Source organism: Ischnura elegans, chromosome 10, assembly GCF_921293095.1.
Source record: "Ischnura elegans chromosome 10, ioIscEleg1.1, whole genome shotgun sequence".
NCBI classification, from domain to species: Eukaryota; Metazoa; Arthropoda; class Insecta; order Odonata; family Coenagrionidae; genus Ischnura; species Ischnura elegans.
This window is the reverse complement of record NC_060255.1, coordinates 50,460,000-50,479,298: the sequence shown is the minus strand read 5'-3', so window position 1 is coordinate 50,479,298 and position 19,299 is coordinate 50,460,000. Positions and strand designations below refer to the sequence as shown.

Below are 19,299 nucleotides of genomic sequence, written 5' to 3'. Positions count from 1 at the left end.
CTATACCATTGCTATACCTACCATTCGAATGACTTCTCGGCCGATAATTAAACCCTTATCGCATTTCTAGAGTACAGTAGTGTCGCAGGAGGGAAAATTTAGTGATGAAAATTTAAAATTGTAAATAGGTATGTAACTCATAAGCATTTAGAAGCGGAGCATATTTTATGTAATTGAGGCTTGGAACATGACGGCACAAGAGAAGTCGAGGTTTTAGGCATTATATATGGATTTGGTGCTTCTGAAGAATGATGAAGATAAAAAAAAAACGATTTTAAGAGTAATGTAGACGTCAAAATGAGAATAGGAGATGAAAATTTTTTTCCAAAAAAACATGTTAGGAGACGGCGGAATAACATGATAGGCCATGCAATGAGTTATGACTGTGTGATGAAGACTATGACATCGAAAAAGCACAAAAGAAAGAATAATTTAAGTGATAAAATATTATAGATATTAGAGTGGAGAGATGAATATTACAGAGCAACGTCTAACTAATCTCTGGCATTTTGACTGTTGATAATGAATTAGGTAGTGAGGAATCATTGATACTACCAGGCTGAAAATAATAACGTTTCCTCCAATGTTAGGATTTGAAGAAGATGAATCCTTGGCCACTCAGTCATTTGTGACGATCTGTGTCTCGCTAACATATTTTGAAATTTAAGAAAATTGGATATTAAAACCAGAAATAATCATGAATATACAATGGTACTGAAACTAAGGAAATAGCCAATTGTCCCCGTCAACAGACACAACAAAAAATTAAATCCTTCTGAGGTGACTACGTGCAATATGCATACTGATTTCTTCGCTCTATGATAAGCAACAGCCTCATGGGTCAAAAAAAGATAAAAAGAACATCAAACTGGTATCACCATCCATATTACTCTAAACCTCCTCATTTTTATACTATCCTTCAAGGGGGGGGGGACGAAGAATCGTATCCTCATTTTAAAAGTGGTATTTATGGAGAAAAATTTCCCGTAGGCTGGAGAGAAAATTTCTCCTTCGGGTAAAGGGTGAAAGGATTTTATTTTCACCTCTACGCGAGCGAAGAAAAATGCGAAATCGGCGAATGAGAGGAATTTGTGGCCACGACGCATTCAGGAGGAAAAAGAGGCTTTCCAAAAGTCAAGCTGAAACTCGCACACGCGAGAGAAGAAACAAGAAAAGAGACTCGTTGCGACGGTTGAAGTCATACAAGTATGGAATAAGTACCACGAATTTCACGCCAAAAATATAACAACGCGCCAAAAACACTCTCAAAAAGGAGGAATGACTTTTAGATGGAGGGAATTAATGACTTTCAGGAATTATCTTCGCAGTCGCGCTTGAGGATTTCAAATTAAAAGGAGGATGAGGAGCACACAGGGGTTACGCAAAATCGTAAATTATATAAAAATGGCTTTAAAATAATAAATGTTCCTCACACAACTGATATAATGTGTGTACATCATAATATACTTCGTAATAAACATACACATCAGAAGAAGTTTTCTATTACAAATATTTATACAAAAAATCGCGGAATTCAGGGACAATAGAGTTTCGGACTATTTTAACCACAATTTTCGGACTATTTTAACCACAGAGGGCTGCTTCCATTTTTAAGAAAATCTGTAATCAACCAGACGAGCATATCCTCTCCTAATAAAAATGAAACGTTATCATGAAATGAAACAATAGCACCCATTTGGGAAGAAATCCTTTGGCATTCCTTGAAGATTACGGAGGCCGTTGAAACTATTTGCACTTGAACCAATACATTGGATATTTACGACAATTTTTTATCATCAATTTCATTTTTGAGACTTAAACTATTTCAACGCTTCACGTGCTATGACCTGGTCATTTATAAATTTTATATCATTTTTTAGCATGCACTTCCACGAAATCTAACTTCTCGGGTATTATTAATTTACCCTCTGATTTCTGGCTTTTTTCCACCTACCACAGCACCGTTGTCCTCGTCCTTTTTCTATTCCATGTTCCTATCCCTTTCTTTCCTTACCTCTGAATTTATATGTATATTATTATTATTAGATATTTTAAGTTCTAGTAGGAAAAAGAATTGACATTGGCACCCAAAAATAAAAAGCCCATCAAGAAGAGCACTATACAGTATGGCAAAGCTGTATTTAATTTAAATACAAAAGGGAGCTTAGTGAAATGTCAACATCACGCACCGAAAATCGCTTTAACACAGTCAGGGCCAATGCATAAGAGAGGAGATACGACTGTATGCTTCCGCATCAGCTGATCCACAACCAAGAGAGGTCTTATGTGCATGGCAATGAGGGATGGGTATGACCACAAGTACCTGTGGAGCATGGGAAGAGTACTGGGCACGCAAACAGATACGTGTACACCATTGGTTTCCAAAAGCGGCGAGCAATTTGTCATTAAGACAACATCATGTAATTACCCGATATTAAAAGCTAATTGAAGTCCGGAAACATAAAAGCACTGGTTAAAATAAGGTGGCGTTAAAACTGTGAAAATAGAAACGCTGTTATAATTGATAAAATCGGAGGAACAGATAGAACCGGAGAAGAAAAGGGAATTATGACGCCTTGGAGGCGAACCGGGACAAAAAGGTGGTTTTTAGAAAATGAGTTTTAAAAATACTCAACTGAAGGGAAGAAGGGCAAGGGACGGCCCCGAATGAATTATATAGGACAGGATAGAAAGGGTGTAAAAGAGAAGAAATTCGTCACTATGAAAATACTAGCGCATAGGATAAGGAATGGAAAAACTGCGTCAAACCAATCTCAGGATTGCTGACTATTGATGATTACGACGATGCATACGAAGAATGGTGGTTTCTGGTAAAACAAACAATGGAACAGATAGCCTAATAGTTTAATTCAGCGCAAATAATAGATTATTGTCGCTTTATTCAATATCGAAAGAGGCTGTCAACCAATGAAGAGTTACATTTGGCATGAAAACTATCATCACAAAATAAGTACCACGTGGTGAAAAATACGGATGTTTGGGAAACATCTGCGAGTGGACCCCGTGGAAAACAAATTGTAAGAGTCATAATTACATTTGAAGAAAGAAAAAATTCACTTAGGACTCTCTCGAAATATTCCCTCCTCATAAGATTTACATTTAGTGCATGCTCCTTTTATGGTAGTGAAGCATTGACGATTACAGCAGCGGAAAAATCAATGTTGAATGCTATGGAAATGCAGTGCTTCACAAGAATGATGAAAATCAAAAAGATGGATCGTGTGAGTAATAAGGCAGTTCTGAGAAGAGTAGGAGAGTTGTCTTTTAAAATCTTAGGTCGAAGACAAGATAACTTAAAATGTCACATTATTAGACACAATGGTCGACTGAAAATTATCGTAAAAGGACAAGTTGAGGGAAGAAAAACAAAAAAGAAGGCCTCGCATGAGATTCATATACAGGTTCATATAAATGTGAGGGCTGTAGAGAAGAAGAAATATTTAGGCTTTAAAAGATTAGATGAGAGGCGAATTGGATTGAGAGCAGCGTCAAACGAATCTTTGGATCGATGGCTGATGGCGTACTACACAGAACAAGACTATATTTGAAAAATAAATTTTTGAATCGAAAGGGCATTACCAAGATGCTTTTGCAATGGAGAAGTTAACGAGAATCCTCTTTCACCAAAGTCACAGGATTCAGAAAGGCGATGGTGATCCTCAAGCCGTGATTTCAGGATAGCATCAGATTCATTCACGTGACGTTCAAAGTAACAAAAGATGCTTTCTTTTGGATGCGATAACAAAGTTAAGACTTCAATTCTGCGGTGAAGCGTGGTGAGCCGAAACTCCTTCGGAAACAGTTAACTCCTAATGAAGGAGACGAAGGGGTTAACGCCCCTTCACGAGAGGTTGACGTCCCTCGCAATGGACAAAAGGATACGCCTGAATTAGTCTCAACAGGACGCACAAGTCGAAAGAGCAACGTCACTCATTGGAGGATCATTGACATCGCCACTTCAAAGCCTTAGCAGAATTACCGAGGAATTAAAAAATCTTACTGACTTTCTAATAAAAATAGCACCATACACAAAAATATTTCAGAATTAAAAGAAAGGGTCCAATTTGTAAAAATAATCATGAAAACGTCTTCCGTCGCATCGGGAAGCACTTCTACCTTTTGTGAGAAGACGACGAAGGAAAGGAGAAACGGAGGAAATGATAAAAGGAATAGAAAAGAGAAGGAAGAGGAAGAACGTGGACAGAGAGAAGGGCAAAAGGATGTACAGCAGGGAAACAAATCATCGATTACGGCGTGAAACTAATCGTAAGAGGTCAAGGAGACTACCCAAAATTAGCTAAAAATCTTATTTATTTTCTAATAAAAAGAACTTGATACACAACAATCTTTCAGCATTAAAAGTAGGGTCCAATTTATAAACTTAATCATGAGCCTTCCACCGCTTTGGGAAACATCTTCTGTTAAAGAGGAGACATAACACCCCCTCCCCCTCAACAGATCGTATTTTGTCAATTTCTTTGATTAATGTTTCAACTTGTTTAAAACTTAATCTATCACCTTGAAATTTTCAAGTCACATAGAAAAGACCATTGTCAACTTTGTTTACAATACAAACGTGAATATCTCACACCTGAAAAAAATCCTGAGGCAAAAGTTTCAAAATTGAGATACAGGAAAATGATGAAAGGGATCTACTCAGTATAATACCCATAAAATTTTATAAATATGATAGCTCAAGTTTTAAAACAATAATAACTTAATAAGACACTAAGAGAGACCAGTCGTTCGGTAGAGATGAGTCTTCTTAAGCATATGACAATGGAGCTTTGTCTCACACCGTTCGGGAAGTATATGAACATGTTACAATATTTTTTTCCGTTTTGAGGTAATTATTTCTCATACAATGTGCAGACAAATTTTGACCACGCTCTACTCTATGTACGATATTTTCAAGATGATAATTTAATGTTTTAGATAAGTAATTCTTCACGAAACTAAATCAATCGAGCGTGAACGATACGTACTCTTAAGCTCTCAAGGTCATATAAATAAGATATATCTCTTGAGATAATTATAGCTTTAAATATTTCCACTCATTTCATATCACAATAAGCTATGATACCTGCAGACTCCTAGGATATGACCTAGAGGGGCGATTACAGTTTACCCGCACAGCTGTGATCGTCCAGCGCTTGAATCAGAGAAACGGCGTTTGGAGACCAGATGGTGCCGTACAGCAATGAAGAGAACTGGCTAACCATAAACAATGTTGAACACGCCACTTGTAAAAAAAGTTAATACCATGAAAATGAGCAATTTTAAAATCATACTTCAATATCGCCTTCGCCATGCGTCTTAATGAACTAATAATAAACCGAATCGGGCAAAACCAAACTTCTGTCTCACCAATCAACGCCTGTCTCATTGTGTCACAATCACCAATCACCTAGCTCTTTACTATCAAACATTTCTCAGGCTCCCCTAACTGTACTCACAAAATCTTCGATGTCCATAAAATATCCAACATATCGCTGCATGAAGAGTTACATAGGCTTGAGTTTTTTGTTGATTAAGGTTATATTGGAGACGAAATCAGCTTCATCATGAGTGTCAACCCTAAATGTTCTTCCAAAAAAGGGGATCCTTAATCTCAATTCTGGGTACAAAATACTGAAAGCGAAAAGTTTTCTTTCAAGTTCTCTTTTGGCGTCATATCATTTCTAGCTCCAAAACCTCCACCCCCAAAGCATCTAGTTATATACTTAAGAGTACAAATTACCATTTTTTGCTTATATTTTATCATGAATATGTCGTATTTCCACCACGCCAATCATGAAGCAATTTTATACGACCAAAACCTCCATTTCAACTTCTTTCTCTCTCCTTTTTTGAGTGATAAGACAGTTAATTTAATTTTTTAATGCAATAAAATCATTTTTTTCTCTTGACCTTAAGTTTAACGCTGATTAGTGCCTTGGAGTATAGGCCTTGAAGAATTTAAATGCAACTATTTGCCAACGTTTCGGTATATTTATAGACCTACATCAGGGCTATGAATGAATAAGAGGACATAAGATTCAATAACACATCCATCAACTTGAATCAAAGTCGAAGTCTGGGAAAATCAGAACAAGGAGTGGTACATCAGGTGGCTTTACCCTGAGGTAAAATCGGACGATTTCACGTCACCTAAACAGCTCGGATAGCTTTAAAACGAAACGGTCTTCGGGCCCAGGATAGTGCCCAAAGGAGGGAATAGAAGAAGGGGTTAATCATGAACCCACCACCCGTGGGGACGGACGAAGCGGTGTCCGGCACAACAATGGCGACTAGACGCGACGTCGATGGCCCGGGTCGTCGTGTCTCAATAACAAGACCCCTTTTGCTGCTACTGCTGCCGAACGGAGCGCGGAGGAAGGAGAGAAGGCTTTTAATCTACCTCTCGCCGAGAGATGGCGTATCGGTTCCATTTATACTCACCCCTATAATAGCGTTGAGTTCTGTCATGGTCACTTGCTTCGCCCGCTCCACGGTCGTCGCCACCTGCTGCTGGTGCTAAAGGCCCATCCACCGAAGGGACACGGGGGGTTGTACGAGGGAGACAGGAGACAGGGGGGGTGAGGGAGGGGTTTTAAGGGAAGTGATAGGGCGAATCACCGGAGAGGGGTGGGAGATTATAGGACAGGACGAGGAGGGGAAACAGCGGAGGGAAGGAAGAGAAGAAAAGGCACACATCAAAATCTAAGTCTCGGAAAAGCAGAACAGGTAGTGGTACACCAGGGTTGCCTTGACATTTAATGTTATTGTCTCTTGACCTCTATGCTTCACACTGATTGGTGTCTTTGAGTATGGATCTTGAAGAATTTAAATGCAAATTTTTCCCAACGAATCGGAATATTTGTAATTTATGCACCTTCATCAGGGCTATGAATGAATATGAATACACAAATTTGATACATAAAGGCATAAAAAGTTTTTACAATGTTTGCTACAATAATAAAAATAATAATAAAAGTACTCAGTTGTAAGTTGATTAAAAAGAAGAGACTAGATTTTTGATATACCTTTTTTTTGCAATGAATTGGATTCGTTTATTGATGATAACTAAGCCAGTACAATTCGTAGTTACATATCAATTATGATTAATTATCCAATCATAATTTTCCTTGCATTTTCGATGCCCGATCTTTCATTACAACTGTTTTTTTTAAATATGTATCATTTCTTTAATAAATTCTTTTTAAAAATGATTTTCACCATCTAAAATTTCGGTATCATCGAAGTCTAAATAGAAGTAAAAGTATGGTTATATAGTAGAATGTGGTTTGCATGGGCACATAGTGTATTTCAATTTTTTTATGGATGACTTGTGTTGTGAAATCCTGTCTCTATCATAAATTCTAGCCCTAGTGAAGGTAAATCAATACATGGAAACGTTGGAAAAAAATTTCATTTCAATTCTTCAAGACCTTTAATCTTGGATACTAATCAACGATGACATTTAATGATAGACCAAACACGGAAAAAGTGCAAAGCTCTAAGGTTCAGCGTCAAATTGGCTGGATTTCATTGAAATTAAAAGACAAGCAGCAAAATCTAAGTATCGCAAATTCAGAACAAGAACTTGTACATCAGGAATGTATTTATATTTGGTGAGAGCCCAAATATAGTGGATATTGTTCCTAAACTTCAACCAAGAGTTGATTTTCAAACTTCAACCAAGAATAAAAGGTACACGTCAATATTTAATTTTCGGAAAAGCAGAACAGATAGGTGTACACCAGGATTACCTTAACATTTAATGAGAGACCAAATACGGAAAAGTGTTAAGCTTAACCTGTGTCAACAGCTTCAGCGCAATCTTGGCTAGACTAAATTAAAATAAGAACACAAGCACAAAAATCAGAAAAAGAAGTTGCATATCAGGACTGTCTTATTATTTAGTCATTTTCCAAATATAGTGAAAAGAGTTTTTAAAAAGTGGCCTTTAGGTATTGATGTTGAGTTGGTCAACACCAACTTAACAAAACTTTTTCCAATGAAAACGTACACATTAAAATATACGTCACGTCAAGGCAGAAGATGTAGTAGTGAATTAGGATTTCTCGTAATACATTCCACTTATATATAATAACACATAATACACGTAGCGGATGATGAAATTGCGAGTTTAACCACACACAAAAAAAAACATCTCCAAAATATTTTTATTTCTAAATTTATTGGAATTGTTCGCCCACCATCAAACGACCTATCTCTACCCCTATCCACCTTCCAAAACGCTATAAATAAGCCCGCAAAGTGTGTGTTTTCGTCTTTGAGAATGATAAAGTGTATATTGTAGAAACCTGGGTCGGATCATTAAAATTTTGTGGAACATACAATACTAGCTGACCCGGCAAACTTTATACCGCCTAATAATCAATGAACCGCTTAGTTACACCAGTTATAAATCAATACCGGCTGTACTGATATTATTAATTTATGACTCATTATGTTAAAATAAGAAAAATTAATAATAAAATTACAAAAATAAGTTTTATAATGGCTTGTTAGAAAGACATTTTCTTAATTCAATCTACACATAATAGACCGGGGCACATATTCGCGGATTATTTCCAATATTTTTTTAAAATTTTTGCTTGAACTTAGGAAGTTTTAGAAATCGAGGTATATTAAGCAGTTAATAAAGTCAAAATTTTATGCATTCAGTTTGACGGTTCAGTTGTGTTTTTAACCGTAAAAAAAAACGTTTTTTTGGCCCAATTCTGTTGCGTAAACTTGCCCCGTTCTTGGGAAAAGTTTATTCTGTTACTCCGGGCTAAGACGATCTCGGGTATAAATGGTGTAACTGACACGACACGAATTACGGCTTTGTTTTATATAAATACATAAGTGTATCGGTGATTATGTTTCCTGTTACACAATTCCACCAAATATCGCTATCCACCCTAAAGTTAAAAAGGAAAAAAATCAACTCTAATCGGATCTAACGGGAAAAAAACTTAAGGGATATGATTTCTGTGAGTTATTCACCACCCACGTCTCATGCCCACGATTCGAAAAATTTCTGGACCGAGTGGAACACATCCCATACGGCTGATAGGGGTCAGTGAAGGATTTAGCACAACATGTCGGTGGAGAAATAATAATCATTGCGGTAAAGGGAAGATGGACGCCTGCTACACACCCTCCCGCAGATCTCAGGTCGGCGGCGGATGCCGAAAGCTAATAACCGAAAGGGTTCAAGATTGCGCAGCCGAATTCCTCGCACGGCCCTGCACATTTAATTGCCTCGATAAAGAATGAATTCAATATCGGACATGCTTCTGGCCGATGGAGCCCGAAAGCAGAAGATCTCATGCACCGAGGAGGATGTGGAGAGTTACGCCTGCCTGCAAGCCAACCGACGCGAGAGTACTTATCCGTAATCGATACTTGGATAATCGGCAGAGGTCTGATGCACGACAAGGAATGCGATGAATTGGTTCCGTGGGGCCGCCAAGATTACACGGACAGAAAACGAATTCCACGAGGGAAATGTGTGAACTCACGGGTAACGTAGCACAAAATACTAGAGATGGGTTAAAAGATTACTCTTAGGTATCGAATAAAAATAATCCCGGTGCATTTCAGTATCAAGTAGCGGTTACTTTGTTCGCGCGATTCCTAGGTGTATCCATTTCCACACAGGATTCTTTGTACTTGGGATTTTTAGGTGTTTATACCTCTACTAACGCGTCCTTGGACTCGCGAGTGCTTTATAATCGATACTTGAGTTTTGAATTATCAAGGTATAACTGAAAAGGCGAGTACCGATTACCTGAAAGCGATTATACCTCAGCTACCGAGCTGAACAGACAGACAGCTACGAGCACTTGGACACATATAAAAAAATACCATTCTAAATTTACTGCATCTTTGCTTACGTACTAAATTATATCTGAAAAGGCAAAATGTGAACATAGAGTTCAAAATTTTTTAAAGAAAAGTTATCAATCATACACTCCCACACGTTACTTGACAGCAACATAGCATAAACTGTAATTAGACCCGTAATGAAAGGTTCAAAAACATGGATGACGGCATCTGCATGTACAGAAGTGAATGTAAAGGGTGAAAATTACGGATTGGGAAGATTTTAGGTGGAGCCAATTGAGACGAACAACGGAGAATGGGGTAGTCCATTCAGATAAAATTCGCAATCCATTAGCTAATCAAGTAGATGGAAGGAAAAGATAAGTTGCGACAGCAAAAAGATTTTCGCGATTCTGCCATTCTTGCTTACGCTTTTTACAAAAGAACTGAAAATGTACTCCCCAATTATGATCATAAGCATTGTATTATCCTATCCCTAAGACTTTAAGCTAAAAAGCAAGTCACACATTTTAATACTTCATGATTACTAGCTAACATTTGTTAATGATATGCATCATTGATCGTTACTTTAGCTTTGAAGTATCTAAGTACATCTGAAAAGGCGAGAACCGAGTCCTTGTTAGCGGGAACAGATATTTGGAGACATCTTTACAAAATACGATTCTCAATTTACTGAATCTATTATATAAATAAGACAGAATTTGAATTAGGCGTTCAACATCCGCTTTGATCATCAATCAGATAATAATCAAATAAATTAGACATACAAAGAAAAAAGCTGACATATCACGGACTGGAATAGGGTTGACTTATGTATACTATAATATAAGAGAGACAAAAAGAGCAAACAGAGAACGGACAGAGAATAGTTCCGAGCATGTTCACGAAAAGTCACCCAAAGAACAATTGTTCAAATTACTACAAGGGAGGAAAATCACGAATACCTTCCGAGGGGTAGGAAAAAAATTCCACAGACCCATATCCTCTGAACTCTACACGAAGAATATTAAGTCGTACACACAGTCCCCGCTCTAAGGTATGTACGACGAAATTCCAAATACTACCGTAAAAAGGAAGCGAGCAGGGGAAAATAGCATAATACTCGCGCGCTATCACAGTCACCCACACTGAAACAAAGGAGGCTCGACAAGGCACACACGCGCGGAGCGACGCGACGCGAGCGCTGCGGGGCGGCGAAATGAAACGACAGCGGAGTCGGCCGTCGTAGCATGTGCGATACCGTGATGAGGGGAGGAAGGAGTGAGGCGGGGTTGTATTCCGCTCGAAGAAACTGAAAATAGAGGTTGGAATTGCGAGGAGAGGGTAGAAAGGGGGGGGGGTGAGAGTAGGGGCTTCCGGGAATGCAATGCGTTGCAAAATGTCAACGCGGTTGGGGACAACTCACCTCCTGAGCTAGGAAAGGCAGCACTTGTGCTATGATGGTGTTCAGGCGTTTGGCTATCTCCGTCTGCAAATAAAATGAGAAAAAAAAGAAAATCAGTAAGCGTAGGGGGAAAATTAATTTAAACTACATCATAAATTAGATTACACCATCATAAAATTTTCCTTTAGACCGCCACAAAGGAGTACCTATTGTAAAACAACACTAAAATAAAGCTATGGTCGCACTACAAGTACAAAAATAAAATCAAACATATGGACAAATGGTCATCATCAATGTTTATCAATTTCTATGTACCTGTTTCGTATCATTACCACTGTTTTCTCCATTTCTCGGTCAAATTTACTTTTTGTATATCATTTCTACGTCAATGGGTAACGCTATTGTTAAAGGAGTTCTTCGTCTTTCTCTTGCATTAAACTTGTTTCTTTCATCAGTATTTTATCAAGTTTTTGTCACTTTGTTGCAAGTAATTAATTCAGGCTTAAATTTGTGGAAGTTTTTCCATATAAAATTAAAATGACTTGGTTTTATTGCACAAATATTTAATACAATCACATATAGTGACATCTACCGGGTGTTAGTACCAAGGTCGATGATTTTAATAAATTTTCGTGGTCTAAAACCAAGTTATTTTACTTCGAAAATTAGTTTTGTCATAATCGCTCGCCCACAATCCAAACCCTCATTGGGAAATCGTGCAACTCATGACATGGAGCCTCTTATGTAGAGCCCTGATTGGCTGCAACCCTCACAACGCGTCCATGCCACTCGGGATCCAAGTTTCCATTGACCACCGCGAGCCTATGACGTCCGCCGAAGGGGATTTTCCCTAAAGGGACAACGGTTTATATCCAGTGGACGGCAGTTATGCTGTTATATCAGGCATACTTCAAAAAGAGCAAGGAGACAACAGAGAGGAGGCTACAGTCAATCCCGCATTTTTTTCTTTTCTTCGAAAGGACAAAATAAAATAAAAATTACCCGCGACACAGGCTAAGCTTTAAGTGCCGCCTGGAACCTAGCCCTACGAAAACTCAAGGAGGAAAGGCAAAACACCAGAGCAAGCCAATCAGGAGTAACCTGACGAAATTGGCGCGAAACTGACCGGTTTATAGGAAGGCACCATACTCATGTATTGCCGACTAGCTGTTAAGTTTTAGAATTACTATGATATAGGGAAACTTTTCATCAATGTATTTTAGGTTTAATTCTTCTCAACCTTATGGTGCAATGCACGGGCTCACTGGCAGCCTTTAATTTAATTTCTCCTTCACTTAAATTGGATAGGTATACACTGGTCCCTTACACTCTTGAAATGTCATATCCCCAATGCAATGCTTTAAATAAGAGAAATAAATTCTCTGATGCTTATGTCGTGCCATGGGCACATTCACGAATGCTGAAGTTGTGGTTTTTCAGACGCACAGAAGCAGCAATAAAAACTCAGGGCTAAAAAGCCCAGTCAATGAAGGATCGGGATCAATAGGGTAGTTTCCTTCATCAAGGAAAACGAAAGGCATTGATTGCGATTCGTTACCCACCATTAGTGTATCCATAATATACAAATTATTTGGTTTTAGAAATTCCAGTTCAGACGAATGGCAATGGTCAATTTTAACCGCTTTTGAACAAGTCCAGATTGGCGCCCATGCGATGCCACTCCACGTGATGTCAGAAGGACCTAGTTTCTATACGAGTAGATAGGAGTTTTACATCGCCTGAGATTACCAATGCATGCATGAGGTACAGAGTTAAGGGAAACATCTCTTAATAATCACCTTTTAAAATTGCCAAAGGTCGGAAAGTTTCCTTCGCTTGATAAGGTATTAATAATCCTTATTTAAGCCAAGCGCTACCTGCTGGTACTCTGCTACCTGAAGCCTGCATCGCAGCGGCGCCCGTAGTCTCGCACCAAGGTGGCCTCACACGGTGGCAGCCGAAACAAGAATGACGTCACACGGACTTTCCCCAGCGTTTATACTTGGCTGTCGCGTTTTCGCGCGCTTGAAAATTTTCACTTTACATTTAATCGCGAAAAATAGATATCGTCATTTAATAATCTAAAAGCGTGAAATAAGTACTCCAGGAGTAATAATCATTAGATTTAGGCAATACAAAAATAATAGGAAACCACCCTATTGTCATGCCCTGAAGACGATGGCAGTGGCAGATATTGAAACTTCGGCCTACAATGAACTCACCCGGAGGAAAACCAGAGAAGAATTCACCTAGATCAATCTTGACACTTACGTTGCGTACTAATCAGATTTCAAAAATGTCTGCAACTCGGCGAAAAGCATACGTATTTATTAAAGTATTCTGCCGATTAAGGTGAGTTTGCTTGAAGTACTTAAGAAGTATTTTGGCAGTTTCCCCTCCCTTCATAGACTTCCCTCTTCAATCCATAATAATACTTTTCATTTTATCTAAAAATTTAACTATCTTTTAAGATCGACTGAATTTTAGAGAGAAATCTTTGTTGACAGCAATTTAGCCTAATGGAAGTTTGATGTTTCATTGATGTAATGTCTGGTTTATCTGGCTCAATGTTTCATTAGTTGATCATTTTATTTACTAAAGTATTCACACGACTTACGTAGGTTTGCATGGAGTATTTAAGAAGTATTCTGGCAGTCTCCCCTCCCTTCATGGACTTCCCTCTTTGAATCACAATAAGGCATACTCCCTTTCATTTTATCTAAAAATCTTATTCTCTTCCTTCCTCCCCCTCGTTTACCTAACTTTCTTCCCTCTAACACTGTTTTCAACATCCCCTACACGCTAAGTACTCGCTCCATCCATACCCTCTGTATTCTACATATCTCGCCTATAAGCTGCATCTCTTCACCCATTATGCCCAGAACTTCGTCGTTCCTCGTCCTTTCCGCCCAATTCACCTTCTCCAGTCTTCTCCACACCCACATCTCTAACGCATCCAGTCTTCTCCCGTCCTCTTACCTAAGTGCCCATGTTTCTGCACCGTAACGCGCTATACTCCAGACAAGAATATTCACTAACCTTTTCTTTAAGCTTCTATATAATGAACCTCTCATTAGCTCTTTCCTGATAATCAATATATAAATAAATCACAAAGAGTAAGACGAATACACTGCCTAGCCACCGCAGTCGCATTTTTTTATTTACTTAGGAGCGTTGTAAGATCCACCCCGTCCAGTAGGTCCTCCGCCTGATGACCCCGAAAATATTCCCCGCGATTGTCCCACCCCACCTAGCCCGCAACCGCCTCGTCTAACACGGCCACCCCCTCCTCACTGCCGCAAACGCCAAAACCCTTCTATTCCCTCTCCTCACCTCAAACCCAACCTCCGCAAACCACACTGCGCCCAACTCCCCCGCCAAGGTCTAAAACCATCCCAATCCTCCTTACCCAAAACGTAGACGCCACAGACCCGCAGGCCTTAGGATCCGGGGACGGTGGGGGAAGAGCTGAGGACCCAAACCGTCTTATGGCCTTCCCTACGACGAGTAAAACCCAAATCTCTCATGCGTGCATTTGAGGGATATTTGAGGGTAATCGAAGTCATTACTCCCTAAAATATTAACGTACGACAGAGGAGTAAGAGTAGGCTGCCAGTTGACAGGACGAATACTCGCAAATTCAGTTGCTTCTTGCACCATTCATTTATTTAGTGCAGTCCAAAAACAGAACAAGGCCAATTACAAAAGTCTCAAAATAGAAAACAAAACAATTAACAATACTAAGAAAAACGTAAACAACAATGAAAAAATGGTATTCAACAGTATTACCGAATAAAAACCAAAGATTGAAAGTATTCAAAGGGTGGTACGAGGAGTAGGGGTAAAATTACGATGGAGAATGTGCAAGATAGATGAAGGATGAAAATAGGGAACAAAATTTGGAACACATTTTGAACAGGAGTAAATGGAGGAAGGGAAACTAAAAAGAGAAGAACTTTTAGAGACAGAAAGGTGGGGGGGTGGGGTGAAACAATGAAATACGTTACTCGACCTTGTCGTGCCCAGAGGAACACGAAGCAAAGATCTGTACTTCTCAAAAATTAAAGGCATCTACATCATAATCACAGGTCAGGGACCCTAATGATGATAATAATAATAATAGAGACTAGGTAACCCAGGCGAAAATTTCACGCTTTCACGCTATCAGGGAATAATTATGTTGAGGAAACGGTGTGATTGGAATTATAGCGAAAAAGAACGTTTATCATTAAGTACTCTTTTTATACGTACTTGTTTTCTTGCAAAATATACAAACCATATGAATACAATACAGACAAGAAAGTTTGGTCGTGATAGAGGTTATCTTTAAAGTTCCTTACACATGGTTTCTCTATTATAGAATGTCAAACATTCGTAATTTCTTCCAACAACAATATGAAAGTCACTCATTGTAACCTATAAAGTAAATAAAAACAAAAAACAGAACATTTCAATGCCTTATACTTCTTAGATTTTAATTTTAATATTAATGCCTGTTTATGTTACGTTTCTTTGATATAGCTAAGGATTAAACGGGTTTTTAAGCCTTTTTTTTTATTTTAGCATAAATTTGTTGATTCATTATATCTTGATCGAGTAATCAACATGGAAAATTGAAACCTTTAGTTCAAATTAATGAGTTTAATGTGAAATTTGAGATAGAGATTGTATTTTTCGTTAGAAACCGGCGATTCAACGTTTAAAATGACACCTCGTTTGTCACTGTAGGTGCAGCATTAAGGGAGCATATACGGAACGACAAAAAGATCTTTTTGTAGTGATATCTAAGATGAAATTGGTTCTGACGCACGGCTTGATACACCCTAAATAAATCTTTATTCATTCGTGTCTTAAGCCGTACGCGCAACATTTGGCCAGTGAAAATGTTACAGCAGCACAGGCGATTTTACAGCAGTTCGGACGTACGTGCAGAATTTTTTTAACGTTAAATAGCATAGATAAAACGACAAATGCAGCGACCAAATTCTTACGTAAACCACGGATAGCTAGAGTAAGGATCGTATTCCCCATTTACTGATCCCTGTACCCTTCGCGTGTTCCCAGACCGCCACCGATTCCTTCCCCCAGTGAACCCCCAAAACCCACACGGCCGGAGAGACCACATTGCCAAACTCATCGCCTGGCGGCCGATGGAGATATATGTACCCGGAGAACTACTATTGGGAAGTGTGGGAGAGACGTAGCAGTTCCTAGGGAGAGGGGTGAGGAGGTTTTAGTTTGACCAGTGGACACAGAGCGGGGGCAGGAGAGGAGGACAAGAAGAGTTAAAGACGACAGCCTGTGATTTAACGCGGGGCGGAGAGACTCTCCAGGCATCAAATATTGTGGACTGGGATATAGTTACTGAGAGATCATCTTCACCCGGGTCCGACAGAAACGATACATCAGACAGATATTTCGCAGAACGATTAGGTATAGGAATTTGTGTTTCCCCCGAAAAATAATCGCCTTCAATAAGTGCTTTCTTTAAACTTATTTTCTAGCAAAAATATACAAAACATATGAATGCAATACAGGGAAGAGAGTTTGGTCGTGATACACGTTATCTTTTAAGTTCCTAACACATTGTCTCTCTATTAGAGAACGTTAAACATTCTTCATTTTTTTAAACAACAATATGATAGTTACTCATTGTAACCTATAAAGTAAAGAAAAAAAAAGAAAATTTATACTTCTTAGATATTATTTTTAGTATTTGTGCCTGCTTATGTTACGTTGGTATAGGAATTTGTGTTTCCCCCGAAAAATAAACCTCTTCAATAAGTGCTAGGGGTAATTTCGTTAAATCATTCGATTTTTAGTTGTAAACGGCTGGTGTCCCAACACTTAGCCCCTCTCCACCACACGCCCATTGAGGCGGCTTGCGGGGCAGTAGGCAGATATGGAATAAATAGAGGCTCCCGAATTTCTATCCGTATCTCTTAGGCAAAATGTCACTCCTATTTCATCGTTTCTGTCAATAAAGTGCAATACATCGATCCCGTAAAAGGGGCGTACCCATTAAAATTTAATGATCATCCACGAATATTTTCCTCACAGGCTACCACTGCTAAGGGATCTGTCCCAGCACATTGTAGCACTACACCACTGGGAATCGCTTGTACTGAAGCGAAGAACGTGTAGGGGTTAGCGGGGAAGGGTCGAAGTTTGGAGGGTGTCGGAGCATCAGCGTCTCCACTTCTGCACGCGGTGCATCCATTCACACGCCTCGTACAACACCCACGATTTTGGGAACGTTAGGTTTACGACCAGGGTTGCCAACTGAATGGCATTGGAGATTATCAAGCATGAGTGTAGCATCCTTGGAGTAAATAAATACAAAATCGTTCATAGTGGCACAGCGCAGAGATCAAAATCTGAGGCCAAAATGGGTGAGTACACCAATTTTATATAATTTTCCAAAGTGACCATTATTTTTATCATTGAAGTATTCTCCGATAAAGGTAGTTTCCCGTTCCAGCTCCCGTTTAAATTTCCTCTCATAAAGCTGATCGGATAACCTTCCTCAGAAGCTTAAAATTTACCAATACCAATATAATACACGGTATAATGACTCTGGGAGGTGCGATTTTAAGTATCAACCCTCCAGTATCATACCAAACAACGTCACCATACATGCCCCAGTATTAACATATGAGATCACTCTTTTTATCATTTCTTTTACGATTTCGAACAAGTCCATATTTCTCTTTGATTTCTGGTGACAAAGTTTTTAATAAAGAAATAATTACTCTTTTCGTCAATTCCAAATAAAAAATACTATTTATTATAATTAATATGATCTCCAAATAAAGGTATTGCGGCTCAATCATACTGACAAAAACCAAGTCACATTAGATTTTTCCGAGAAAGTTTCTGAAAACATTTCATTTTTTAAATATAATTTGTTACTGAATAATTGGATCGTTTTTGCACTTAGGTAATGGCGGAGGAGGTATCTTTTGAAGATTAATGGCATGACAACAGTGTCCGACATTATTAAAGGTAAAAAGCATCCAAAGTTAGCACTAAAAGTAAAGTGGATGGAAAGGAAGAGGAAATACGAAGTGTTACACATGGTGGGTGAGGACAAGAAACTATTGTAAGAGAACGAGTATTTGTATGCGGTGAGAGTACTTGGCGGGGATGGAATGCTAAAAAAGGCAAGAGAAGGAAGGAATGCAGGTTATGGGGAGGAAGAATGCACGGTTAACTCAGAGAATGAAGAGCAACAAGCATTACGCCAAACTGAATAAAGAAATACACCTCTATGGAGCAACATGCGAGAGATTATGCAACAGTGGTTCTGAAAATTACGACACAGAAAATGGCTTTCCTATCGAGGTTTTAGGGCGAATAAAAATTAAGGTAAATGATGCCGGGTAGGTTACAAATTTAAGATATTACAGTATCATATATTTGCCTTCAATATTCATTTATTAAGGCAATCATCTATAACATATGGATTAGCAGTAAGAATCATAGGTATTTCATTTATCAGTTTTCACATTATATCACTCTCAAAATATTAAACTCATATTTTTTTCATTAAACCATTCATAATTATCATTATCATCATCGTATCAATCATATTTAGTTTTTTCGAAAATTCCAGAGAGAAAAAAATCATTCGCCTTGACCATAATATTATAATACTAATACATATATACCATTTGTATCTTGAGAGTGATACAATGTGAAACTGATAAATAAAGATAGTTCTCACCACTAATCCATGCATTCAACATGATCGCCTTTATAAATAAATATTGAAAGCAATTATATCATTTTGCAGTACCTCAAATTTTAACTTACTCGACATCATTTATCGAAGTCTAAGGGAACGCAAGTAGGTATCTATGCCAACGGGTACACGAAGGTTTGCACAGCCGTATAATCCATCTAAGCAACCTAGATCAAACAAGAAGTACCCCAACGGTTGGTTTGCCTCCACGACGCGCGAGCTCAGCGTGGAGGAGAATATCCCAGAGCAAACGGATAAAACAGGGCCACACCATCACAGGATGGAAGAGATTGGCAGCGCAGAGAGTTAT

At 38.6% G+C, this 19,299-nt stretch overlaps 1 protein-coding gene across 3 annotated transcripts in view; it reads right to left on the bottom strand.

The window, feature by feature from the left end:
• The window catches only part of LOC124167053 (protein groucho-like), a 464,536-nt gene that overhangs the window by 53,727 nt on the left and 391,510 nt on the right, over positions 1–19,299 (bottom strand). The window contains exons 5-6 of one of the 3 annotated variants that reach the window (XM_046544830.1): positions 11,267–11,329; positions 6,463–6,537 (exon numbers count right to left, since the gene is read on the bottom strand). In XM_046544830.1, the coding sequence (XP_046400786.1) occupies positions 6,463–6,537; positions 11,267–11,329 (138 nt within the window). The remainder of the gene's footprint in view (positions 1–6,462; positions 6,538–11,266; positions 11,330–19,299) is intronic. The other 2 variants (XM_046544831.1, XM_046544832.1) reach the window with 2 other exon arrangements.